This window comes from Castor canadensis, chromosome 8 (genome assembly GCF_047511655.1).
Source record: "Castor canadensis chromosome 8, mCasCan1.hap1v2, whole genome shotgun sequence".
In the NCBI taxonomy this organism is placed as follows: Eukaryota; Metazoa; Chordata; class Mammalia; order Rodentia; family Castoridae; genus Castor; species Castor canadensis.
The window spans coordinates 21651185-21678302 of record NC_133393.1 but is presented as its reverse complement, the minus strand read 5'-3'; the positions used below and the strand labels follow the sequence as shown (position 1 = coordinate 21678302).

Below are 27118 nucleotides of genomic sequence, written 5' to 3'. Positions count from 1 at the left end.
CCCACTCCCACTCCTCAGCGTCTGGCACGCTTCCATTTCTGTCTGCATGACTGACTACTCTCAGGACCGAACGCGAACACAGTATTTGTCCTTGTGACTGACTCACTTCACTTAGCATAGTGTCTTCAAGGCTCACCCGTGTTGTAGCATGTGTCAAAATTTCCTTCCTTTTGCCCGGTGCTGGTGGCTAATGCCTGTCACCCTAGCTACTCAGGAGGCAGAGATCAGGAGGATCAGGAGGATTGATCTGAAGCCATCTCTGGGCAAATAGTTTGCGAGACCCTGTCTTGAAAAAACCCAACACAAAAAAAGGGCTGATGGAGTGGCTCAAGTGATAACGTGCCTGTCTAGGAAGTCTAGCAAGTGTGAAGCTCTTGAGTTCAAACCCCAGTACTGCCAAAAAAAAAAAAAATCCTTTTTAAAGGCTGAATAATATTCCACTGCATGTATAACACATTTTGTTGGTTTTTTTTTTTAGTTTTTATTTTATTCATATGTGCGTACAATGTTTGGGTCATTTCTCCCCCCTTCCTCCACCCCCTCCTTATCCCCCCACCCCCTCGCTACCCGGCAGAAACTATTTTGCCCTTATCTCTAATTTTGTATAACACATTTTGTTTAGCCACTCTGCACATATATACTTGGGTTGCTTCTACCCTTTGGCTATGGTATTTAATGCTGCTATTATTGTAGGCAAAAAAAAAAAAAATACCTGCTTGGATCCTCACTTCCAACTCTTACTAGATCATATGGTAATTCTGTGTTCAATTTTTTTTGTAATATTGGGGTTTGAACTCAGAGTCTCAACCTTGAGCCATATCCCCAGCCCTCTGTATTTAATATTTTAGGAAGCACCATACTGTTTTCTATAGTGACTGCACCATTTTACATTCCCACCACAATGTATAAGAGTTCCACTTTCTTTATTTCTGGATCTTGCTTTGGTTGGATTTTTTTTTTTTAATAGTCACTATAATGGATCTGCATGGGTATCTCACTGTGATTTTGATTTGCATTTCTCTAATAATTAGTGAGTGATATTCTTTGCTCATTGTTTAACCAGGTTGTTTCATTGTTGTTGAATTATTATAGACATTATTCATAAATTCTAGATATCTCTTAATTTTAAAAACTTTTTGGGAGCTTGGGTGTAGCTCGGTGGTAGACCGCATGCCTAGCTCTGGGTTTGATTTTTCTTCTGGGGGGGCAGTGCTGGAGATCAGGTCCAGGGGCTTGTGCATCAAGTGCTCTGCTGAACTTTATCCCTAGCCCTTACAAAGCTTTTTTTTTTCCCCTCAAAATTTCAGATTGATTGAAGTAAAAAGAATAAAAACTGCATAATCACAAGCATTCTTCTGTTCCTGTTTCATTTATTTTGTCTTCATGACCAAGAATGTCTCAACAATATCCTTTTACAGTTGTATCAGCATCTTGGAGATTTATACCTGGAACTAAGACAGTATCAGAGGCTGAATGTAAAAGGTGAGCCAGGTGTGCTGGGGCGTGCCTGTAGTCCTAGATACCTATGAGGAAGGGGAAATGGCTTGAGCCCAGGAGTTTCAGGCCAGGCTAGGCAACAAATGAGACCCTGTCTCAAAATAGTTACATATATACATACATAGTAAAGCAGAGTGCTGGTGGCTCATGCCTGTAATCCTAGCTATTTGGGAGGCTGAAACTGGGAGGATCTCAGTTTGAGGCCAGGATTGTGGTTCAAATAGTTCTCGAGACCCCATCTCTAAAATAACCAGAGCAAGATGGACTGGAGTGTGGCTCTTTTTTCTCTTTTTTGGTGGGACTGGAATTTGAAGTCAGGGCTTCACACCTGCAATGCAGGCACTCTACCACTTGAGCCATACCTCCAGTTCATTTTCCAGCCCATTTTTTTCGTCTGGTTATTTTGGAGATGAAGTCTTGCTAACTGTTTCCCCAGGCTGGCCTCAAACCACGATCCTCCTGATCTCAGCCTATCAAGTAGCTAGGATTACAGGTGTGAGCCACTGGTGCCTGGTATAGAGCTCCTGCTTTGCAAGTGGGAAGCCCTGAGTTCAAACCGAAGTCCTACCAACAAATAAATAGATAGAAAGATAAATAAGTAATAAGTAAAAAAGTGAGTATACATGCAAGGTGAAGCAGGAGAGTTAGTTTTTCTTAGCCCTTCAAAGCCCAGCTCCTCCCAAAGGTCATGTATACGAAAACAAGTTTTTTTTCCTCTATACCCTCACTCATAACACACAGTACTTCCAAAGCACTTCACTTCTGTTCTAGTTTGGATATGAAGTGTCCCCCCAAAGGCTCATGTGTTGAAAGCTTGGTTCCAGTTGGTGGCACTATTGAGAGGTGAGTAGATCATCAGGATTCGAACCTCATGGATGGATTAACCCACTGATGAATTCATAGCTGCATGGATTACTGCGCAGTGGGGCCTGGTAGGAGGAAGTGGTCACTGGAATGTGCCTTTGAAGAGTATATCATGTCCCCAGACCCTTCCTCACCCTTCTCTCTCTGCTGCCCCACTCCCATGATCAAGACAACCTGTAGCCTTGAGGTTGGAGTGGGTAGGACTGCAAGTTCCAACCTCTGCTTTGTGGGAGTTCTCTTGGAGCCAGCCCATCCTGAGGCCTCCAGGAAAGCTCCAACCAGTCATTAGCATTCCCAAAGGACATTCCAAAAGCTTTAGACCAGGACAGGGGAGGGCCTATTAGTCACAACTGCTGTTTCACAAATAGGAAAACTAGCTCAGTTACTGGATCTGTAACTGGAAGAAGGACAAGTTCCATCACCTCATACACACCATAGTGACTTCATTGGCTTCATTGATAACATCCCCAGAAAAAAATTTCCATGAGGGTAGATGGTGGAAATCGTATTTTCTATGAAAAATGAACTGTAATTATTAATGGGGCTGATTCTTAAATATTTCCAAATTCACACAAACAACTGTGACCGAGCCCTCTCTCAGAGACTGCTAAATCACCTACCATCACCACTGTCTCCTCTCCTACTAACAAAACACAGTAGATTGCAAGGTGAAAAGTGCCCAGCTTCTCTGCACCTAGGATGGGTTATATGATACGGTTCTGGCCAATAAAATGAAAGCGAAGCCCCTGAACAGGGCTTGCAGAAAGTTCTTTCAAGCCTTGTGACTCGAGAGTGTGGTACCTTGTTAGGAATACAGAATCTTGGGTCCCAACCCAGCCTTAGTAGACCTGACTCTGCATTTTAGCAAGTTCCCCTGTTGATTTGTACTTGCATTAGAGTTTGAGAAGTGCTGCTTGAAGGGCAGCTGACTTAGTTTCCTCTTTCATTCTGTCTGGAATGTGGATGTGATGGCTGGAGCTACAGTGGCCATCTTCCGACCATGATGCGATGGAGGAAGACACATGTTGGGAATTGGCAGTGGAAAAAACAGAAGGCGCTGGAGGTACCGTATGCCCTTACCTGCCTGCCTCTAGATTTCTTTAACACAGGAGAACACCTCTATCATGTACGCTTACTACTGAGAGGTGTAACTGTCCAGGTACACAGACTTGAAGAAAAGTCAGAAAGCCCTAGGCAAGTGTCTCACTCCTTGGGTTTCAGTAGTTCACATCTGCTGTGCCCTCGATTTCACTGCACCAACAGCTGCCCTACCGAAAAGTTCACATGCCACTCTCTTACTGCCTGGCGTCCTCCCTTAAATGACAGTCAACAAGCAAGACGCACTGTTCTTATACTATTAAATATTGCTGTCTTATGTAACTTTTTTCCTAATTTTAGGTAAACCTGGACATATTTTTCATCTATACTGAATGTCAGCTATTTAAGACGCCCTAATGAGTCACATGTACTTATATTAAGTTTTCTGGAGACATCATGCTTTTAAAAATTGTTTATTTCTAACAGTACCTTCTGTCCCACACTATAAATCATTCCTTATATCCTAAAATATGTATATTTTTTAAAGCACTGTGCTCTTTTCAGAGTTAAGATATCTAAACTCTGGAAATAATTTGCAATAGGTCAGATTTCAGCATACTGAATAAATGGTGTTCTGTGATATTTTTGGAAATGTTTCCAAAGATATTTCAAATAAAGAAACTTAGCAAACTAAGAACAGAAGGAAATTTCCTTTACTTGGTAAAGATTATCTATCAAAATCTTTAGCAGAAAAACTTTAAACATATCCCTTTGAGATCAGGAACGAGGGCTGGGAGTATACTTCAGTGTGTGCGTAGCATTTGCAAGGCCCTGACTTCTATCCCCAATATCTAAAAGAAAAAAAAAAAGGCTGGACGAGGTAGTTCACACCTGGAATCACAGCTACTTAGGAGGCAGAGATTGGGAGAATCACAGTTTGAGGCCAGCCCTGAGGCAAAAATGTCACAAGACCCCATTTCAACCTATAAGCTCAGTGTAGTGGTGTGCACTTGTTATCTCAGCTATGCAGGAAGTGTAAAAAGAAGGATCAAGGTCTAGGCCTTGACACCTAGGCAAAACAAACAAAGAGACCCTATCTGAAAGATAACTAAAGCAAAAAAGGCTGGGAGGAGTGGCTCAAGTGATAGAGCACTTGCTTAGCAAGCTCGAGGCACTGAATTCAAACCTCTGTACTGCCCGCCCCCAAAAAATTTTTAAGGAAAGATCAGGAACAAAAAAGGTAGTCTCTACCACTGCTACTACTTAACATAGTACTAGAGATCCTGATCAGGGCTGTAGGGAAAGGAAAATAAAAGGCATAAAGTTTTGGAGAGAAGAAGTAAAGTTCATTATTTGCAGATGATCTAAATAATCTACATAGAAGACCGACTGGAGTCAAGCTAAACACTATTAGAGAAAAATTATTATTGCAGTAAGAAAGTCTCCAAAGCAACAAGCTATGTTATAGTTTGAATATGAAATGTCCCAACAGGCTCATGTGCTGAAGCCTTGGTCCCCAGCTGGTGGTACTATTTTGAGAAGTAGTGGAGGCTGTAGGAGGTGGGACCCTGGGGGTGGATTGTGAGGGCTATCCCTTGCTCACTCCTTCCTCCTGTGCCTCTCTGCTTCCCGCCTGCCGTGAGATGAGCTGCTTTGCTACTGCACTCCCACTACCATGATATTCTGCCTCACCTCAGGCCCAAAGCAACAGAGCCAGCTGAAACCACGAATCAAAATAAATAACCAGGGGCTAGGGGCTCATCACTGTAATCCTAGCTACTTGAGAGACAGAGATGAGGAGGCTCACAGTTTGAGGCCAGCCCAGGCATCTAGTTTGTGAGATCCTATTTCCAAAATACTCAACATAAAAAAGGGCTGGCAGAGTGATTCAAGTGGTAGAGAACCTGCCTAGCAAGTGTGAGACCCTGAGTTCTAAATAAATAAATAAATAAAATAAATCCTTCCACTTTTAAACTATTGCTCAAGAAATTTTGTCAAAGCAATGAAAATTTGGACTAAAACATCAACCATTAGTATTTCTCTCCACACCAGCAAAAAATCAACTAGAAGATAACAACAAAAAGATTCCATTCATATTAGTAAAACTAGAAAATACTAAGAGCCGGGAACCAGTGACTTATCCTTTTAATCCGAGCTACTCAGAAGGCAGAAATCAGGAGGATTGCAGTTTGAAGCCAGCCCAAGGCAAATAGTTCTTGAGACCCTATCTCAAAAAAGCCCATCATAAAAAAGGGCTGGTGGAGTGGCACAAGGTGTAGGCCCTGAGTTTAAATCACAGTACCACAAAAAAAAAAAAAGAAAGAAAATACCTACAAATTAGCTTAACCAAAAATACACAATACCTTTGTGGAAAAAAACAAAACAAAACCTTAAAGCTCTGATAAAGAATAAATATAGAAAAAGGAACATAGAAAAGAATTTTTGAATAAAGAATACCATGCCATCAGATGCACTAAGATGTCAGTTTTCCTCAGAAAATTCCTTGCAAATTCTATACAATTCCAATTAGAATTCTAATTTTAAATTTTAACACTTTTTTTTTTGGTGGTACTGGGGGCTGAACTCAGGACCTTGAGCTTGCTAGGTAAGCAGGGCCTTCCTATGTTGTCCAGGATGGCTTTGAACTGGTGTGCCCAAGAGATCTGCCTGCCTCACTCTCCCAAGTAGCTGGGACTACAGCTCTAGCATGCATGAGGCTCTGAATTTGATCTCCAACACCCCCACCCCCACACATACGAAGTGAGCATACTATTTCGTGGAGTAGTGGGAAAAGTATAAATAAGTTTTCTTCTTTATACCACAAAAAGAAAGAGAGAGAGAGAGAAATGAGATGCCATGGGGTAAAAGACCGCAAGGCCATAGGAACACATAAAGAACAATCATTCAAGATGCCCAAATGTCAGACCTTGGGACAGTGGGGACAGACACAGGACTCTGAGAGTAACAAGAGAGAAAAGATTAATCACCTGCAGATCCCTTAGGGGATCTCTAAAAGAGTAGATGAGGATTGTCTTTGACATAACTTGAAGGCTACAGTGTAGACAAACAATCCCATACCCAAACGCATGCTACAGACCCTCACATGGCCTGCTGACTGCAGTTCTGAAATCAACTGCAACCCTCTTTTGAGCTCTGTTAATGCAGTTGCATCCGTACATACTCTCATAGGGAGAAGATGTGTGACCAACTTGCAGAACGGTCACATCTCTTGCTTGCCAGAGATTCTTAGCGTAAGTTGGCATGCTGATTAATTATAACAGCTTGGAAGTTACATAAATGTCCAACAATAGGGAGTCAGTTGAGAACAAAATTCAATATAGTACCTATAATATAAGACTGAAACCTTAAAAATATGATGCTGCTTGGTGTGGTGGTACACACCTCTAATTCCAGCACTTAGGAGGCTGATGCAGGAGGATTATGAGTTCCAGGCCAGTCCAGGCTACATAGCAAGACCCTGTCTCAAAAAACAATTTAACAAATGAAGGAAAAAAAAAAAAAAAAAACAAAGGAAAACAGTAGATAATGCCATGGGAAAATAGTCACCATGGACATTTGCTGGCCTTTGTTCAAGTGGTACAGCACTTGCTTAGCAAGCATGAGGCCCTAAGTTTGAACCTCAGTACTGCCAAAAAAAAAGAAAAAAAAAAAAAAAGACAAAAGAAAACATTAAAAAAATTCAGTATCAAATTATCCTGTGTCAAAAAATATAAATACTCTGGGAAAATAACACTGGCAGAGTCTTTTTTTTGTTTGTTTGTTTTCTTTTTGGAGATGGAGCCCCCCCTCTTGAATGCTAGGCTTTTACTTTTTTCTTTTTGGATACAAAAATCTCACTACTTAATCCAAGCTGGCATTGAACTCTTTTTGCTTCAGTGTCTCTAGTACTAGGATTACAGGGATGTGTCACCATAACAGACCAACTATTTTATAATTTTTTAAGTGTGTATCTTTACTTTTCTATATTTGCCAAATTTTCTATAATCAATGACAATTACTTCTATGATTAGAAAATAATCATAAAACAAGAAAATAAACAAGTTAAAAACTTATTATTGAGCTGGGCATGCCGTGCAGTCTAGCTCTACACTAGCACATGGGAGGCCCTGCTGGGCTGGAAACATCTTTTTTAACTACAAAAGTAGGAAAGGGCTGGCAAATCCAGGTGAGAGACTTCCACCTTTAGTCCCCTCGATTTCAATTGAATTAGATCATTCCACTACAGGATCCAAGACCATAAACAGACAAACAAATGAATAGATAGATAATTACTCAGGTGACCTAAAGCAAGTTAATCAACCTCTTGCTGGTAGTTTCTTTATCTATAAAATGAGGATAACAGCACCTCCCAGCCAGGTGTAGTGGTTCATGCCTGTTATCCCAGCACTAGGGAGACTGAGGCAGGAGGATCTCTAGTTCCTGTCTCAAAAAAAGCAGGGGCTAAGCCTGGTGCCGGTGGCTCACACCTGTAATCCTACCTACTCAGGAGGCACAGATCAGGAAGATTGACCCTATCTTGAAAAAACCCATCACATTAAAGGACTGGCAGAGTGGCTCAAAGTGTAGGTCCTGAGTTCAAGCCCTAGTACAAAAAAAAAAAAAAAAGAAAAGAAAACAAGGGCTGAGGATGTAGCTCAGTGGTAAGCACTTGCCTAACAGGTGTAAGGCCCAGGGTTCCATCACACACACATAAAAAGACAAGAAACAAAACTACAACAACCACCCCCCTTAAGGTTTCCAACAGGCAAATGTTTCGAACAGTGCCTGTAGAAGGGAGTTGCTTAGTGAAGCTTAACTGCTATTGATTAAGGAATTCCTGGCCCGGAACTGATAGAAAGAAAACCAAGCCAAATGTTATGAACACACAGGCAAAGCTTTAATGGAGGGAGGTGTTCAGCCAAGCTGAAGGGAGGTAGCCCTGACTGATTGATTGAAAGAGAGACAGAATATAAATGAGTCACCCCAAACAAAGGAACGGACAAGCTTTTTATTCATGTGTAGGAGTTACAGGGGTGGGCTAAAATCTGAAAATTTTTTTACTGGCACTGGGCAGTTTCAAAGATGGCGTGTGTGGTACTGGCAAACATCCTGGCTCTGTGGAATGTGTGGCCAGTTTATCCCGGAATTACTATTCCTTCTGCTGGCATCCTCACCCTGCACAAACACCCTGGGCTTGTAATATGGGCCAGGTAGTGAGCAGGAGGGTGGGGTGGAAAAGAATACATACCATGCTTTTGACTAGTAACAGGGTGAAGGCCCAGGAGTTTTTTTGCCTTTTGTCCTCCTGTGGTGGTCCCAAACAGTCCCATTCTCTCATCTAGTTTATTCTCGACAAGGGCATCCTGGCTTTTATGATGCACACGTTTTCTGTGGTGGCTTTCTTTCTTTCTTTTTTTGGTAGTACTAGGTCTTGAACTCAGGGTTTTGTGCTTGTTAGGCAGGCATTCTACCTCTTGAGCCATGCCTCCAGTCCTCTGTGATAGTTTTTAAGGAGTAACACTGACTGTCTCATTATCACTGAAACTTTTGCAAATATGGTGGTGTGAGTCTAAGGGCCAGACCTGCCTTGCCTGTAGTAACTCTCTTTGAAAAAGCCAGACTAAGGGCTTGGCAGGCTTCCCTTCTAGACTTCTCCATGCCATTCTAGTATGAACAATAGGTAACAAAGACAGGAAGGGAAATTTAAAGCTGAGTTCACAAACTCAGATATTTTAGGCACCAGGCAGGAACTGTAAACATGAATGAGGCAGCTGGGAATCAAACATGGGGGGCCATGGCTCCCAAGAGAGGGTAGTGTCTCAATTCAACCTGTTTTAAGGCATAAGGCCAGGGCTAGGGTGTAGCTCAGTGGTAGAGCACTTGCCTTGCATTTCAAGGCCCAATGTTTGATCCTGAGCACTCCCAAAACAAACAACAAAACCAAAACCAAACCCATCTTAGGCCTTCATAGCAATAGTAACCCCAAATCTCAGCAAGACCTGAGAGAATAAGGGTAGTCTGTGGCAACAGTAAAATCATCCACAATGAGAAAAGTAATCAAAATGACCAATGGCTCACACCTATAATCCTAGCTACTTAGGGGGCAGAGATCAGGAGGATTGTGGTTTGAAGCCAGGCCAGGCAAATAGTTATTGAGACCTTGTCTCAAAAAAACCCAACACAAAAAAGGGCTGATGAAGTGGCTTAAGGTGTAGGCCCTGAGGTCAAGCCACAGCACCACACACACACACACAAAAAAAAAAAAATAAAATGCTCTAAAAAATAAAATAGAGTATATAAAACAGAGTGGCTGAGGCCTGTAATCTCAGAACTTGGGAGGTTAAAGCAGAAGGATTTCAAGTTCGAGGACAGCCTGGAGTACATAATGAGACCCTGTCTCAAAAACAAAAACACTCAAAAGTCTTTAGAATTATTCAAGATGAAAGCAGAGCAGACAGGGACCCCAAAGCCTTCCAGTACTCATGTACCAGGCTACCTTCTGGCATGTTTTGATTGCAGTTCTTTGATGTGGATACACAAGACTTCTCTTTCCAACTGGCTGATAAGTGCAGGTTTATAAACTGAAATTTCTATTTCTGACCAACGAAAAGATGCCATGTTAAGGAATCAGGACATCAGGCCAACTGTCTGCTGGTGGGCCTCTAATCTCAAAATGACAAAAACCTATCCGTATTCCTCTTTGCTCCTACCCCTGGGCTCCTTCCCACTAGCTCAGTTTGCTTCCTTCTATAGCCAGTGCTATCGCCATCAATAATCTTGGGGTTTCCTCTCTCTATGACAAGCTACAGACTCCCCAGCTCTCTACCTCCTTCCTGCCCTGTCCATCCTGAAAGGGCTTCTCAGATCAAGGTTTTTCTGTTAGTCACCACAGAAATACTAGCAATGGGTAGAGCTAAAACCTGGTCTGTTTCCTCTTTAGATGATATGTTGGGACTGCCTTTTTTTTTTTTTTTTTTCAGTACTGCAGGCTCTCATGCTTCCTAAGCAGGCACTCTACCACTTGAACCACCACATCACCATGGGGACTCTATTTTCTACTATACTTTTATATCATGGATTGAGTTAAACCCTACCCCATCCTTTCCTTTTTGGGGCTGGGGAACTTCTTTTTTAACTACAAAAGTATGAGGGGCTGGCAAACTCCAGGTGGGAGACTTCCACCTTTTTAGTCCCCTTGATTTCAATAGAATTAAATCATTCTACTACAGGATTATAGTGAAAAAAGCGCAAAAATTCCATTTCATACGTCTGGGGATATTAGAGACATGTGCTGTCTCTGGGATCACAGACCTGGAAAGCAATATGGTCCTGGTAGGCAAGTCCTCCTGTGTAGGTTGCTGGGTGGGCAGCCACCCTAGAAATTACAGGTCAGTCCCAGGCTGGAGATTCTGACGCAGCCAGAGAACTCCAGGTGTGAGAAAAGTAGGCGTGAGAATCTGTAGTATGCATTTTTCTTTCCTAATTTTCTTTTCTTCCTTTTTTAGGTACTGGGGTTTGAACTCAGGACTTCATGCTTCCTAGCCAGGGGATCCACCACTCGAAGGGCAGGATTTTTTTTTTCTTTTGGTGCGACTGGGATGTGAACTCAGGACTTCAGACTTGCAAAGCAGGTGCTCTGAACGTGCAGTCCATTTTGCTCTGGTTATCTTGGAGATGGGCTCTCCGGAACTATTTGCCCTTGCAGGCCTCAAATCTCCATACCTCTGATCTCAGCCTCCCAAATAGTTAGGATTACAGGCATGAGCCACTTGGCTTTTTTTTTCTTTTTTGTGTTAATGCGGTTTGAATTCAGGGCCTCCTACTTGCTAGGCAGGCACTCTACCACTTGAGCCACACTCCCAGCAAGAACTATGTATTTTTAAAAGATAAGAATCAGATGTGAGTCTGGGAATAGAAATATCTTCTCTTTATTGATTTCCTGTCAATGAATGAAATCAGGAACGGTGCAGCTTTACCCAGCAGTGCTCTGGCCATGAGGGCCTGCCAAAACAGTAAGGGACACAGGCAAATTCCAAGCCTTCTGTCTGACATTAAGATAAATAGTATAAATAACAAATACTGGTAAGGAGACTGCTTACTACGCAGCCAGCTCAGGGTCTATTCTGACACATTCTGGAAGCTCTCACGTTCCTGAGGCTTCCCACAACCCGCCAGAGCGGTACGAGGAAGCCCCCACCCCGCCCCATTTAGTGAGAAGCTGCAGGTGAGCCTTCCAGTCCTCAGTTACCCCGCGTCGCCTCCCTGCGGAGGCCGCCTCCACCCTCGATGTCTGAGGCTCGCGCCTCAGGCTAGAGGTAACGGACGCTCAGACAGGAGGCGGGTCCACTATGGCCGGTCATCCCAAGCCCGCTTCTCCGAGGATACGCCGGGCCGGGGGCCGGAACAGTGTCCACCAGGGGCTAACAGGACGGCTACGGCGTGGGGCCGTGCACAGGTAGCAGGGGTTAAGAGCTGGACATCCACCCTCTCCACCTGACCGTCTGAGACCTAGTGCGCCGGCGCACAGAAAGCTCCGCCCCCCCCAGTCGGGACCAATCCCCGAAGGCTCCGGAGCGCAGGCCCTGCCCCCTCCGCCCGCGTCCTCTCTAGGCGCCTGGAGGACTCAGCGTCTCGGTGCCCTGTGCTCTGCTGCGCTGAGTACCACCGGACCAAGCGTCTATACTCGCGGGTCCACCCGCTGATGTGCGCCGCGACCTCCTCAGTGTTTGCACTGTGTATTTGTCAAAATACTTTTTCCCCGTGGTATTTCCTGTTGGATATCTAAAGGAGAAACACACGAGCAGTCCTTTTAGTAAACGGAAATAACTACTGTTCACTGTTCACGTGTCAGTAAATCTTACTCCGATGTCAAAGGACAAAGTGACACATTTAGCTTAAAGATCTTATCGATGCTGAGGATAGAACCCAAGCCCTTACCAATACTAGGCAAGCACTCTACAATTAGGCCACAGCACTGCGCCACACGCCGATCTATTTAAAGATTTTAACTGGCTTTATTTCCTACTCTGGATTCCTTCAACACTTCATCCTATGATGCAGAAGTGCTTTGATCAGCACAGCTGAGGAGGCTGGTTTTATATATATAGAGAGAGAGAGAACTGAAAAAAGCAGAAATAAAGAACAAAAGTCGGGTGGCTCACGCCTGTGATCCTAGTTACATGACAGGCTGAGATCTGGAGGATCGAGGTTCAGGGCCAGCGCAGGCAAACAGTTCATGAGACTCCCCCCCAACTCCAAAATAACCAGAGCAAAATGGACTGGAGGTCTAGCTCAAGTAGTAAAGCACCTGCTTTGCAAGTGTGAAGTCCTGAGTTCAAACCCAATCTCCCCTCTCCCTCCTATGCATACAAGAACAAAAAAATGAATTGGTCATTTCAAAGTTACTTTCCTTATGAGGCACGAACAGGGAGACAGAAACAATATAAAAATAACAGATTGGTTAGCCTCCGGTTACCTTTTTCTTTTTTTTTTTTTTTTTGAGTAAAGATTAAGGCAGAGGAAACTTCATTATCAAGCCAATAGAACTTTGACTTATCTCTTCTGATTTCTGTGAAGGTCAGACAACTTAATATTGATTTGGTGAAGTGGAACTTTATCATAAGTGACTCCATTTTGATTTTTGGTGTACATGGGGGCCCAATGCAGAAGACTAATTCAAAACAACTGGCCACTTAGAATTTTTGGCAGTACTGGAGTTTGAACTCTGGGCCTCAAACTTGCTATGCAAGCATTCTACCACTTGAGCCACTCCGCCGGCCCTTTTTGTATGTGTGTGTTGGGTATTTTTGATAGGGTCTCTCAAACTATTCGCCAGGGCTGGCATTCAGTCACAATCCTCCTGATCTCTGCCTTCTGAGTAGCTAGGACTACATTCGTGGGCCAATGACACCTGGCTGAGTCTCTTGTAATTTTTTTTTAACACTATAAGGTGTCTAGTTAGTGCCATAAGTAGCAAGCCAGTCTCATATTAAACACCATAAAACACAGGTCAGGTGAGAGAGTTCCAGGAAGGAGGCCTGTAGAAGCTCAAGAACACTGACACAGGAACAGTCAAGTTCTTGGAGGATGAGGATTTTAGGAAAGACATCTGAGAGCACAAAGAGCTAGTTACTTGTTTTAATTACTTTTCACTTTGATTCTCAGTACTTAAAAATAAATTAACTTTCAATATATAAAAGTTACAAATTTAGTTGGGCTTGGAGGTACATACCTATAATTCCAGCACTTGGGATGCTGAGGCAGGAGGATCCCAAGTTCAAAGGTACCCTGGTCTTCATAGCAGGACCCTGTCTCAAAAAACAAGCAAACAAAACCCAAAATAAATAAAGAAAAACTGAGAAATTAAAGGCAGATTTTCCTAAATGCTTTTGGTACTGGAGTTTGCACTAAGGGTCTCTGAGCTTAATAACCAAGTGCTTTACTACTTGAGCCATGGCCTTAGCCTTTTGTTCCTTAGTTTTTCAAATAAGTTCCTGTGCCTTTTGCCAGGTCCTTCTGTAGCTGGAACCCTCCTACTTCTGCTTCCCTCCTAGTAGGAATTATAGCCATGTACCACTATACCAGCCCTCCCTGAACTCTTTTTTTTTTTATTCTGGTACTGGGTGTTGAACTCAGGGCCTTGCACTAGCAAAGGAGGCACTCTACTGCTTGAGCCACACCTTCAGTCCACTTTGCTCTGATTACTTAGAGATGGGGGGTCTCTTGAACCTCGATCCTCCTGATCTCAGCCTCCCAAGTAACAAGAATTGCAGGCATGAGCCACTGTCTCCTGACTGCCTACATTCTTAAATTTAACTTGTATACCCTGATGTTCTCTTAGAAGTCATAAATTTTGTATAAAAAATAACAGCAATAATTTGTTCTTTGATTAGTGTTCAATTAGCCCACGGGCTTGACATATTAAATTTGTTTGAACATTACCCATATCATTTACAAACTTAGTTAATTAAATTCTCTTAAATATTTTAAGTACATTTACAAATTTAATACTTGATTTTTTGCTAAGCACTTCAAATTTCTCAAAGGGCAGATTTACAAGTCAAATGAGAAAAGTCTTAAGCATGTTAAATAATTCTTATAAACCAAATAATTCAAACTTTTAAATATGGCAAATCAAGTTATCATAATGATTCCAATATTGTTTACAGACATTATCAAAATATCTGATGCCTTTCAGTTTCAAGTTATGAATTTAAAATAAATTGCAGAATTCAGTTCAAAATCACAAGATTCATGTGTTAGATTCTTCAATTCAAATGTCAAATTCCCTTAAATATTATAGACGCATTAAGAAACAGTCACAGGGTATAGTGGCATACTCATGTAATCCCAGCACTTGGGAAGCTGAGGCAGAAGGGTTGTGAGTTCCTGGCAAGCCTGGGCTACATAGTGAGAGACCCTGTCTCAAAAAAGAAAAAAAAAAAAAAGTAGATTAAATGTTCTGATGGGCAGAGCAGAAGAGGCTGGTTTTATTGACAGAAAAGTACTGGTGGAGTGGTTCAAGTGGTAGAGCACCCAAGTAGCAAGCCTGAGGCCCTGAGTTCTAACCCCAGTGCCAAACAAAAAAGCAGAAACAGAGAAGGAGAAGAGGATTGGTCACTTCAAACTTACTTTCCTTGTAGGGTGGGGACTGGGAGACAAGCCAATAGAAAAGTGAGTGGTGAACATCATGTTAGTTTTTGGAAGGATTAGAGGATTCAAGAGTGTTTACAGCATAGGGAACTTAACTGTTTGGCTAGTTGAAACTGATCTGTTTAGGAAACATGGCTGTTATCTCTCTCTTCTGATTTCTAGGAAGGTCAAATAACAATTTTGTTTCAGTTTGGTGATGTGGATCCTCAGCATGAGTGACTCCATTTTGATTTTTAGTCTGATCTGTTGGGACCTAATGCAACAACCTACTTCAGAACAATAATTTCTTGTATTTTTTAATTTAACAACACTAAAAATAAAAGATCCTGGCTAGCCTGGGCTACATAGTGACACCCTGTCTCCAAAAGACAAAATCAAAAAACAAAAATGGTTTTGAAAATTATAATGAGGGTCTATTATTGTATTAGTAGTATTGACAAACAAACTACAACACTTTTTTTTTTTTTCAGTACTGGGGTTTGAACTCAGGGCCTACACCTTAAGGCACTCCACCAGCCATTTTTTGTGATGGGTTTTTTCGAGATATGGTCTCATTAACTATTTCCCCAATCTTCCTGACCTCTGCCTACTGGGCAGCTAGGATTAAATGCTTGAGTCACCAGTGACCAGCAACAGAGACACTCTTGTTAGAAATAATCAGTAGTGGTCCATTTTCAAGGCAAGGCATTTAACTCTGGCCTCTTGCTTTCTATCAATTTGGGGGAGGTTGGGGGAGGGCCAGCTGCTAAGGAAACTTAAACTGGGAGGGTAAATTATGAGGAAATGGATAACCTTCCCACCACATAGAAGGTGATACCACCTAAAGCCCGCTTCTAAAATTTGACCAATCCCAAGAGAGACATTTTAAATAATCCCGTAGGAAATCTAGGTGACATGGGCAGAGGAGAATATACACCCCATAGTACTCAGGCAGGAACTGGGGGAGAGACCTGCACACTAGACAATATAATGCTTGCTTTAACCTCTTGTGTCTCTGTTCTTCAGGACCTGATCTTGCCAGATCGCCATTAAAGTCTCACTTTCACTATACTCCATGTGTCTCTGATTCTATTCTTTGAGTTTTGGACAGGTGAACATATTTCTCAAACTTTGAGTTCTTGCTCTCAAATCATAGGTGACAAGACACTTCTTCTTCTTTTTCCTCCCCTTCCCCCTTTCTTTTTTTTAGTTTACAGAAATTTGTTAAAAATCATTGGTTTAAGCTGGTGCTGGTGGCTCACGCCTGTAATCCTAGCTACTCAGAAGCCAGAGATCAGGAGGATGGAGGTTCAAAGCCAGCCCAGGCAAATAGTTCGCCAGACCCTATCTTGAAAATACCTAACACAAAAAGGGTTGGCGGAGTGGCTCAAAGTGAAGGCCCTGAGTTCAAGCCCCAGTACCACAAAAAAAAAAAAAAACATTGTTTTAATTTTCTGTTCCAGAGCACACAGCACTTCTCATTTGGGTCATCACAAGGAACCAAGAAAGAGCAGGTGAATGGGATGAATGTAAGAGCTCAAGGATCTCCCTATGTACCCAGGCTGGCCTTGAACTGAAGATCCTCTTGTCTCAGACTCCCCAGTGCTTAGGTTTCAGGCTTGACTACTATGCTTAGCTGAATCTCATAGATTTTAAGTGGGGATGAAGACTGTGCTTGCAAAACCCATTTGGTGGTGGTGGTGTGGTGGGGATGATTTGGTCTGGGAGGGACCTGAAGAGGGGCCGTTACTAAAATCTGGAACCTGCAGAGTAGCTCAGTGGTAGACTCAGACTTCAGACCTGGTGGGCTGAAGGCTCCCCTCCTCCCTAACCCCCATTTTAGTTTTATATTCTAGAAGCCTTTTTTTTCTTAATGGTCTTAAGGTTATATTGATTTGTTTTCATTTTTATTAGCATACATTCATTGTACAGGGGGGATTCATTGTATCATTTCCCAATAGTCTTACATTGTACATTGGTTAGATTGGCCCCACCATTCCTCTTAACCCCCTCAAGTTCGTTTTTAACATGTCCAGCGATTAGTGAACTCATACCTGGGAGAAACTGCTTTGTTTTGTTTCAGACAGGGTCTCCCTATGTAGCCCAAACTGGCCTCCAATTGAAGGGCCTCCTGTCCCAGACTCCTGAGCGCTGGGATTATAGATATACACCACAATGCCTGGCTGAAGCTGGCTTTTGCTGATTTTTTTGGTCCCTGACTTTGAACACTTCCAGTAATCTCTAGTAACTACATTCATACATACACATATGTGTTCATGCACATGCGCTCACACCTTGGATTAGGAGTATTTGTTCTGACCAGGTTGAATTAAAGCTGCATTTTACAAGCTTCTGGGATCGGGGCCTCTACATCTGAAGTGTGTACAACTGTTGCAGGATATGTTGTTTTCATTAATTTTAATTAGCTAATGAATTCATTTTAATTTATTTTAATGCTATTCAGATGACTAGGTCATAAAAGCTTGTTCAGACAATTTACTGAGTGGTTTTTGGAACAAGGATGGATGTTTTTCAAATTAAAGGGCTTAGGGCTGGAGGCTTGGTTCAAACATGGAGCGCTTGCTAGGCAGGCGCTAAGCTCTGAGTTCAAACTCCAGTAGTGGAAAAAAAAAAAACCCACAAAATCAAATTAAAGGGTTTAGATGGTCATCCAGTGACCCAAAATATACTTTCTTCTGAGCAAAACATGTAAAATAAATACATGAAGACTGCAGGCAGGGGTAGATTTACACTAAAACTGCAGGACCTCGCAAATGACAGCTAACACTGCTCCCTCCCGGAATCGCCAGAGCCCAGGGACACCAAGACTGTGGAATACAGACCTCTTGTTGGAAAGAAGCCACAGTTTCAGAGGAACCGAATATTCTGAGGAATGGAAGGTGTTCTTGCTATAACTGCCTTAGCACCTGCAGAGCCCATCTGCTTCCCTTTATCCTTACAGTCCCGGGCTTATTCTGTCTGCCCTAACTTCTCATCCCCTGGTTTTGGCAACTCCGAATGCATTTGGATTTAGGTTTTGGGAACTCCGTCGTGGTAACAGAATAGCAGATTTGGAAGGGAAGTCAGACTAGGCAAAGGCCAAGACCTTTTGGGGGTTCCCCATACCTTTGGATACGTTCGGTTTCTTTTTTAGAGGAAGAGAAGTCACGGCCTCTGCCCCTTCCCACCCACCTTTCTTCCGGCCGCTAATTATCTGCTCTTCCCTCAACGCCTCAAGCTGCAGCCATCTGCAAAACCAAAAGGGGGAGGGGAAGAAGGCGTGCCCCGGGGCCCCGCCCACTACAGGGCACGCTGGCGTGCTCGAAGCGACGGCAGCCATCTTGGGCTCGGGCAGCCCGCCCACTTCCCGCTTTCCAATGCTGGATCTCCAACTTTTCGCTTCTGCAGGCAGCCTAGAAGAGAGGCGATGTACTAGCACTCCATGCGCCTAAATCCGTGGCGGGCCGGTGCTGTCGTGCTCGTAAGACCGACATCTCCCCGCTGCTCCCCATCTCCGCCTCCAGATAAAACTTTGTACCAGTATTCTAGTTCCCTGCTTTTTCCTACCTGGGTGACTCAGGAAGGCACCTGTCTTTATTATCTGTAAAATGGGAGTTTGAGAACACATGCACGCACCCTATCTCCAAACCTACTGTTTGGGTATCGATAATAAATTCTCAGCATAAAGTCTGCACATAGATCATCTGAGCTTTTTCTGTATATCGCAGGGGTACCTTGTAGCAACCACCCTTCCAGTCACTACGGCTCTGCCTTATCCTTTAGCTACCAGAGCACCTGTGTGCACTCTTTGAAGACAATATGCAGGGTAAGGGGTTGGCAGGCCAGCCCCAGGGGAGTGATGCTCAAGAGTCTTCTTGGACCAACGTGTGAGTTTTGGAAGTGTCAGAAACAAAGACCACAGAGCCCAGGACTGGAAAGACTTTGTAGATTTTGGAACATTTCAACGCCCTGTTTCTTGTTATTTTTATCACCCCCGTCTGCCTCCCCATAGGGACTCCCGTGCAGCATCAAACTCCTAGAATCAAAAAAGCCCTGTGTGGTGTGTGTGGCTGTGGAGACATCAGGAAGGGGGAGCTGGGACATTGTGTCCCAGGCAGAACTAAACACTGGGGAGAAGAGCCTTTTGGGCCAATGTGGGTGGTGGCCTTAAGGGAGGGAGGTGAATGAAGGGCAGGCCTGAGTTGGCCTGTGGGGGTCCTAAGACTTGTGCTGTTGCTCTGCCAGCTCTGCTGTTGAGGGGCCCCTGACTTCCCAAGGAGGTGGCAAACTGGTGGAACCCAAAGAAATGAGAAAAGTGCATGCATAAGGGACTGTTGGGTCTGGGAACCTAAGAGACAGATGAGTGAGTCAGTATCCCATGCCCCATGGAGAGCACTATTAAGTCCCTGCTACAGGACTAGAGAATTGGTAAGGATGTCACAAAGGGATGGCTGGGGGATTCTTTTGGTCTTCGAGCCCACTAGGGAACCATGATCAGGCTTCTGGAGGCCCGGTAGTACATCTTATGCAGTACTAGGCACATGCCAGTATTGCTCAGCTTCCTGGAGTCCAGCCTGAAGGAGAGAGGTAGAGGGCACAAAAAACACCAGGCCAGGGTGGGAGGGATTGCAGTTTATTTCCAAACACAGAGGATGGAGGTGTGGGTGGCCTGCAACCTCCATCTGCATCCCCTCCCAGCATCTGGCTTAATTAAGAACTTCCCTCTCCATACTCCCAACCCCCTAGGCTGTGCAAGATAGAGAAGGTGCCCCACCCCACTCCCTGGAGGGCCTAGGCAGGCAGGAGCATGAAAGGTGGGGTGGGGGGGTGGAGTGGAGTTCAAGTATTCACAGTTCTCTGGAATTACACTGTGCCCAGGCCATGGGGGAAGAGTCCCAACTTTGGGATCTTTCTTGGTGGTATAGCCCCTCTCCCTCTCAGACACCTTCAGGTGAGCCCCTTACTCCTTTCCTCTGCAATGACAAATCAAGTCCAAGGCCCTGCAATCCACGTGGAGGGGTCTCAGCCAGCCTGCTCACCCAGGGGCTTCACCTACAGTGACTGAGTTGGGAGTAGTGGGTATTAGGTGAAGGAAGGGTGAGAACTGAGAGGATGTGTGTGGTGGGGATAGGCTTGGAGGTCCTTATGAATTCGTTCAGACAGCTCTGGTCTGTACTGCCACCCCTACCCCCATCCAGGCCCAGAATCCCTGAGAATACAACCACAAAGGCAATATGGGGTGGCGGAGTGAGAGAAGGGGGAGATCTGAGCAGGACTTTAGCCCTCTACTCCAGCCAGGCCTGCTTCAAGGAGCCATGTTTAGGTAGGGCCAGGACTGGGCTCCAGTCCCACCTCTCAGGCTCTGACTTTCCCGAATAGTTGAGTCCTGGGGAATATAAGGTCAACCCCCTGAGCCCCACGTCCTTGATGTGCTGACTTTGGGCAGAGTGGTGGGAAAGGGAGGGGGGCATCTCCCAAGGGTATTATAAAAAGCTAAAACAATTAAAACCTTCCTGGGAAGATGAGGTCCCCAGCTCTTGCCTCCCCAAGATATTAGTTTCCCCAGTACCCAGCAGACTGAGTTAAGGGGGTCCCAGAAAGCTCAGGGAGGAGACTACAGCCCCCCTCTGACAGGATGGGGCCTAGAGAGGGGGCCCATTAGCACCATGCAATGTTGGGGCCTCTGTGCAGCCTGGATGAGCCTGGGGCAGGGGCCCTCCCAAACTGGAGTGACTGTTTGCTAAAGCTCTGTAATCCTAGGGCAGCAGGGGGAAGAGGGGAGGAGGATGGGAAGAAGAAGAGCACTGCAGGGAAAAGGGGGGTGGGATGTTTTGGCTGAAGCCCAAGGTGGGGGTCTCCAATGGGGCCCCAAAGGGCCCCTCCTAGGAGTCATGACTTGAAGAATCTTCGTACCACAAACTGGCCCAACAGAACCACAGCCAGAACTATCACCACATTCCGGATGGGGCCGTTGCCCAATTCCAGGGCTGCCACCTGCCAGGAAAGACAAGGTGGTCAAAAGAGTGGCTGGTACCCTGGGGACTAGGGCAGTCCCAGCAGCAGGGTAGATGTTGCAATTCTTGGGCACTCACCCAACCTCCTCTCTGTGCGATCCACCGGGTAATGTAGTGCCGCAGCATGACGTCAATCACAAAATAGGTCACCTGACCCAAGAAGCCAGTCAGGCCACGCTGGTAGACATGCACAGCCAGGCGATAGCCAAAGCTCAAGAGAGCCACCACACGGCCCCAGCTGATGCCACTGTCAAACAGACTGTGGGCAAGCATCCCATAGTTAGTGGAGAGTCCAAGGGAGCCCTTAAGCCTGCCATCCCATTCCCACCCCCTCAAATCTCCCCCATCCCTCTTCCAGCTGGGAAGCTAAGTGGCTTAGCTGTGAATCCAGGCTTCAGAGGCCACCTTTGCCCAGCCTCAATTTGGGAAGAGCCTGGGTCTAGTAAAAGGAGTAAGCTCAGAGGGCATGAGCTGGAAGCTGCTGTTGGTGTGTGGTCCCCAAGGCTGCAGGCACAAAGGGGCACAGAGAGGGAAGAGGGTAGAGTGAGTGGACAGAGGCAGCAGGGAGATTACCTGTGGGCGTTGCTGCTGGCCTGACAGCCCGAGGGGCAGCAGAGAGAAAAGGACAGAAGAGATTAGGACAGGTCCCAGAATCACAGTGGCACGGGGACATGGTAGACTGGCTAAGGACATGGACTGGGCCTTTCAGCTCTGAGTACTCATTCTAAACCCATCACCTCCTCCTACTGCACCTCCCCCTTCAAATCTATCCTGAGACAATTTCTCAGCTCTGATGGAAGCAACAGCTAACGATTTAAAGCACGGATAGTGTTCTAAATATCTTTTCCTTATTTCACAGCAAGGAGAACAAGGGCTAAGGAAGGAACAAGGGCGGCAGTTGGTGGCAAAGCTGATTTGAACCAGATGTCTTGTTGTCCACTATGCCAGGTGTCTCTTAGATGCCAGAGTATAACTGACCTGGTGGAGGTTAGCAACTTTACCTGGAGAGCTCTAGGTTCCCACCCCAGAGCCCCTCTAGTGTCCTGATCTAACCAGTCAAGTCCTCAGTACCAGAGCTCCTAACAGTCATGAGTTTATGCACAGTAGAGGACTCAGAGACCACATGTGAGTTAACACACTGCCCCCTGACACTGCCAGAGAAGTGTGCCCACTCCAGGGAGCCCATTGCATGCATGGGTGGTGACGGGACAGTGGACAGAGAGGCCAGGCTGTGCACCTGGAGGCAATCTTGGTGAAGAGCTCAGAGGCATTCTCAGCTGTGGGCCGTAGCTGCTGCAGCATGGTCTGGAACTCGGTGTCATAGCGCCGGTTAATATCATCCCCAATGATGGCAAGCCGCCGGCCCACCTGCCCCATGGTGCTGCAGGAGAGGAGGTGGTGGGTGATCAGTCAGGAATGGGGCCTGGACTCACGATAGAGGGGTTCTGCCCGAGGGCCCTGGCCTTAGGCACTCCTCCTTGGAGGGCCTTGACAGTGTTCGTTCACAGACATGTGGTCTGGGCCCTGGGACAAGGGGCAGATGTATGCAAAAAAGAGTCTGTGATCTTAGAGGGAAGTGGGAACCCAAAATGAAAAGGAAAGACAGGATTCCACCCCCCTCCATCCTTATACCCCCACCCAGGACCTCTCCAGTTCCCAGGACCTGCACAGAGATCCCATGTGAGCCTCTGTTCCCCCAGAGAAGTCTTTGTGGGCACCAGGGGCTGGAGATTACCTGTTAGGTTCTTGTGGCAAGGACACCAACTCTGGGTCAGCAGGAGCAGCTGCCCCCTGAGCCTCCTGTTCCTGCTGGTGGCGGTAAAAAACGTAGCTGCGGAAAACCTCCTCCGTGTCCTGGACTACCTGCTGCTCTGAGGGGTCAAAGCTGGGAGTCAACAAGGGAAGGCTGGACCCCAGCAGCTGGTCCTTTGTGAGTAGGCTCAAGTGTCCTCAAGGCTATAGCTGTCCTCACCAGTGAACAGAAAAGTCCTTACTCCAGCCCCTTAGTGGACACCTAGTGCTCACCCCTGGGTGTTGGACAGTTCACTCAATCTTCCCAATAACCCTCTGAAGCTGGTGAGCTCCAGTGTAGACATGGGGAAACTATGGCCCAGGGCAACCAAGTGACGTGCACGTGTTCACACAGCTGGAATAGGCACCTGCGTCAAGCTGTGATCCAGGCATATTGGCTCCAGATCTGTTTGAATGTGTACAAAGTACCCAGCCCTTAGTATTTAGGGAATGTGGGAAACAAAATTGAAACTGTGACCCTGGGCCTATAAAAGTGACACAAGGAGATAGTCACAGACCTAAGACCTGAACCCCTAGTCCAGAGAACAGCCTGAAGTGGGTTGTGAGTGTGGACCTCCCTGGCTATCCATTTGGAAGAGGGAAGGAGGGCAGCCATCTTTACTTCCTACCCCAAGTCTCAACAATTGAGTTCTCTGTTCAGTAGACCTAACTTAGTGATAAGCCAGTTCACTTCCTTATTTCTCCTGCAGGGATACAGTAGCCAGGCCCCATTCGCCTGCTTCTTCCCTCACCTCTACCCCCACCCCTCTGCCCTGGATTGGCACTGTGCCTGTTTTTATGCTGGCTCCCTGGCTTCTCCCCACCTCCAGGCCCTACCTGGGCCACTCCTCCCCACTCAAGCTCAGATTTGAATGCAGTTCCTGCCTCTGAGTCCAACAGGCCACCAGTCTTGGGTTAGAAGACACTTTTCTCCTTTATCCCAGGGCTGAAGTGAGGCAGGGGCCTGCCCCTAACTACTTGGCCCTGCCCAAGTTGGTCTCGTGGACAACCCAAGTGGTTATGGGATAGGCGAGGGGTAGGAAGACCCTTACCAGAAGTGGAGTCTGAGGAAGGCTCTTCCAATCCCTCCTTGGGAGGACCTGGGCCTTGTCCAGATGCCATCTTTCAGGTCTCAGTGGCCAACAGTGTCAGCCTGTGGGGATGAGTGAGAAAAAGTAGAGATGGGGGACAGGCAGGTTCCTCTGACCAGCGACCTTAAAAGTCTGTCAGATAGGGTGGGTGGCCCACTCCTAGAAAACCCTTATAATCTTTTGAAACTTTGTTTTCTTGTTCTACCACTTTGGGGCCCAGAGGTGTCTGCTAAGAGGAATGGGAACTCATGAGTGCCTCCCTGGCAACCCTTCAAGGGAGATGGGGTCTGAGTACTGAAGCAGCCAGGGGCAGACTTTTAGCCTCCCTCTAATCCCCTCAATGACCTGGAGGCCTTGACTGCAGCTGGAGGCTGTGGTCACAGCCTTCATGTCCCTTTTCAGTCACCCCTGGCAGTAAGGCTGGTTTCAGAGGCTGGCGGTTCTTTCAGCTGCTCCTGGGACCTTCTGTATACACACGCTACCACAAGCTCACCACCTCCCAGCCAATGACCCATGGAGGCCCTCCTCCAAGGCCCACTTCCCCTCGCCGGCCGAAGCACACCTGTTTTCCAACATGGGCCTGTTAGCCACAAACACTTCTTGAGAGCCTAAGACTCTCTTCTAAGTGCTACCACTCAGAAGTGCTCTGGGTGTTTACCCCGGTGAGTAAACATCATCACACCCATTTTACAGGTGAGAAGAGCAGCACACCAGAGGTTAGTGCCTGAGGCCACAGAGTCAGGGAAAGTCAAGTTGGTTGTCTGGTATACCCAGCACTCATTCTCGTTTTATTTTCTAGTGTGAGGACCTAAGAGGGTGGCCTTTTCCCAGAGCTGCTGTCTGTGTGCACCCTGCCTTGCAGTGAACAGAGGGGGTCCTCGGGAGCGAGGACTTTCTTCATAGCCCTCCAACCTGTGTCACACCACGCATTCCCACTGCATACCTGCTCGACTGCTCCAAGCCTGTTCTTTCTTTCCTTCTTTCTTTCTCTCTCTCTCCTTTCTTTCCTTCCTTCCTTCCTTTCTTATTTCTCTCTCTCTTCTCTCTCGACTCGTTCTCATATGTAGCTCAGACTGGCCTTGAACTACCCAAGTAATGGGATTATAGGCGTGCCTAAGCGTAGGCACAGGCATGGGGCTACCATGCCCCGCTCAAGCCGTTTTCCTCTTTCCCCAGGCCTGGCCCCTGCCGATCTCAACAGAGGGAGTATTTCCTGATAGAAGCTGTTTCACTTTCAGTTTGCCCCTTGCAGCCCCATTTTTAATTCCCAAGCTGCCTCCATCAGTCTGGCAGGAAGTTCCCGCCTTCCGTCCTTGAGGAGGGGTACTTCTATCCTAGGCTACATAGAGCCACCCCCTACCTATCTGAGGCCTGCTCCACCTTCCTTCCTCTCAGGCTGGGGATCACTTTTGAAAGTCAGCAGTGTTCTCCTAGACTGAGTGAGGTAGGGCTGGCCCATCTGTGCGCTCAGTTCCCCACCCTCCCACCCCCTGCCGCTGTCTTAGGGACAGGGACAGGTCTGAAGGCAGACCCTCCTCTGGGAGCCAGGCCTCATTTAACAGACCTTTGCCTGGTTACACCTCCCCCAACCCCCCAGATCACCTATCAGCTCCTTTTGCACGAAGATGCCCTTCCCTCTCCCCTGTCTCCAAACTCCGGTACCCCCAGGCCAGAAGGATCAGAGAACATTGACGCATCCCCACCTCCCTCTAACACCACCCCAGGAACTCACCTTGGACCAGTCCTCAAAGCCAGCTGCCTATGCTGATCTGAGTCTACCCCTGCCCCCACCCAAGTGGCCTAACTTCCCATTCCACCCCTACCTCATCAGCTTGCTGGGCCCAGGATGGATATTTCCTAGAGAGATATGCCTGGCCAGGACCTAGAGTTGGTCTAGGGGTCTTGGGGCAACAGGAAGCATGGTGAAAGTTCTGTCCCTGCCCTTGACCTTGGCTCTGACCTCCACTCCCATCCCCCCAGGTTGCTAAAAGTCCCATTTCTCTGTCATCCAGGACCATCCAGAGCTGGAGGAAGAGGCGAAGCTGACTTAGGGGGCAGCTGGAGGTAACCCTGTTGTGATCAGGCCTCCGGCAGGGCATGGCAGGCTTGCCTAGGCAAACCTCATAGCTTCCCCTTCCCTCCGGGCTCCCGGTGGGCTCTCTGCCCCACCCTGGGGCTGGGGCTGCCAGGATTAGGGAAGATGGGGCGGACTCTGCCAGTTTACCTGCCCAGACTAGACTCCAACCCGGACCCGGGATGTCTCAGTAGGGTTGAGGCTGAAGATTCTGAGGAGCTGGTAGCTTCTCCCAGTCTCAGGCCCGGCTTCCAGGAACGGGCGCCAGTGAACTCCTTGTGTCTGGATGTAGCTTTTACTTGTGCCCTGCCGGGCCCAGGGACCTGTGCAAGTCCAGGGATCATAGAGGTGCCGGCTGCGAGCGGCAGCAATCAGCTCCCTCTAGAGGAAGTTGCTTGGTGGCCGCCGGATGCGGATGCGCAGGCTGTGTTGCCTGGAGGGAGGTCTGGGCCAGCCAAGGCCCAGGGAGCCATCCCTCCCCACCCTCCCACACCCACCCCGTCCCAGCCAGGTGGACAGGTTTTCTGCTTATTGCCTTTCCCATCCTCGATTCCCAGTTCTCATCCTTGATCTTCCCCCTCTTTCATCAGGCAATACGATGGTGGGGTTATTAAACCCTGCCTCCCCTGCTGTGCATTTTAGCAACCATGGTCCCATTGGATCCTCTCAACAACCCTTGGAAGGATGTGTGGTAGATGAATCCCACTTTATAGATGAGCAAGCTGCAGCTCCTCTGATTAAGGAACTGTCCCAAAGTCACTGGGCTGGGTCCATAATCAGATCTGTAGGTGCTGTGGGGAGCAATAGTACTACTAAATTGGGGTTCAACTTGTGATTCAGGCACCTTGGTGTTTTCTGGGGGTCCCATGTCCTGAAAGTGCTAGGCAGGTAAGTAGAGCTTACTGGGTGCCACCACCCAGACACGTGCAGTCCGGATGCTGAGAGAGAAAGAGGGAGGATGATATTGTCTGACTGTGGGGAAATGGTCACCATTACAGAATAAACTCCCGAAGGATAGGAGTGTGTGCAGGGTCTCCCACAGCCCCTGCCCCATTCCCAGGGTCCGTTTCCAGTCAGGCCTTCTGGGGCTCTAACAACACCCTCTTTTCCAAGTTTTT

General features: G+C 46.6%; 2 protein-coding genes and 1 long non-coding RNA gene across 7 annotated transcripts in view; 1 reads left to right on the top strand and 2 right to left on the bottom strand.

Moving 5' to 3' along the window:
* Zbtb9 (zinc finger and BTB domain containing 9) overlaps positions 1 to 12931 on the top strand; it is a 51469-nt gene extending 38538 nt beyond the window's left edge. Inside the window, exon 4 of the transcript XR_012450675.1 lies at positions 10905 to 12931. The gene's annotated coding sequence lies outside the window, so the exon portion shown is untranslated. The remainder of the gene's footprint in view (positions 1 to 10904) is intronic.
* LOC141425649 (uncharacterized) overlaps positions 1 to 18293 on the bottom strand; it is a 41285-nt gene extending 22992 nt beyond the window's left edge. For 3 of the 4 annotated variants that reach the window (XR_012450677.1, XR_012450678.1, XR_012450676.1), the window contains exons 1-2: positions 18157 to 18289; positions 13631 to 13706 (exon numbers count right to left, since the gene is read on the bottom strand). This is a non-coding gene — a long non-coding RNA (uncharacterized lncRNA). Of the gene's footprint in view, positions 1 to 13630; positions 13707 to 18156 lie in introns of all 4 variants that reach the window. The other variant, XR_012450679.1, reaches the window with a different exon arrangement.
* Positions 18294 to 19647: 1354 nt separating this feature from the next.
* Positions 19648 to 26397, bottom strand: Bak1 (BCL2 antagonist/killer 1). 2 transcript variants are annotated; one of them, XM_020164150.2, is made up of 6 exons: positions 26151 to 26397; positions 23888 to 23988; positions 22780 to 22915; positions 22282 to 22425; positions 21123 to 21303; positions 19648 to 21024 (listed from the first exon to the last, which is right to left on the bottom strand). In XM_020164150.2, exons 2-6 carry the CDS (start codon positions 23955 to 23957, stop codon positions 20920 to 20922), a joined length of 636 nt encoding a protein of 211 aa, XP_020019739.1. In that variant the 5' UTR covers positions 23958 to 23988; positions 26151 to 26397; the 3' UTR covers positions 19648 to 20919. The 2 variants fall into 2 exon arrangements, with proteins under 2 accessions (XP_020019739.1, XP_073938519.1); XM_074082418.1 differs by lacking the exon at positions 26151 to 26397 and adding an exon at positions 24870 to 25375.
* Positions 26398 to 27118: the final 721 nt, after the last annotated feature.

What these genes read in the sequence shown, in the direction of transcription:
- Bak1 (XM_020164150.2), bottom strand. Translation starts at nt 23,957, where the DNA reads ATGGCATCTGGACAAGGCCCAGGTCCTCCCAAGGAGGGATTGGAAGAG. An exon ending in TTCACCAAGATTGCCTCCAG is followed by an intron (nt 21,304 to 22,281) that starts GTGCACAGCCTG and finishes GCTTGCCCACAG; the next exon opens with TCTGTTTGACAGTGGCATCA. An exon ending in TCGCACAGAGAGGAGGTTGG is followed by an intron (nt 21,025 to 21,122) that starts GTGAGTGCCCAA and finishes CTTTCCTGGCAG; the next exon opens with GTGGCAGCCCTGGAATTGGG.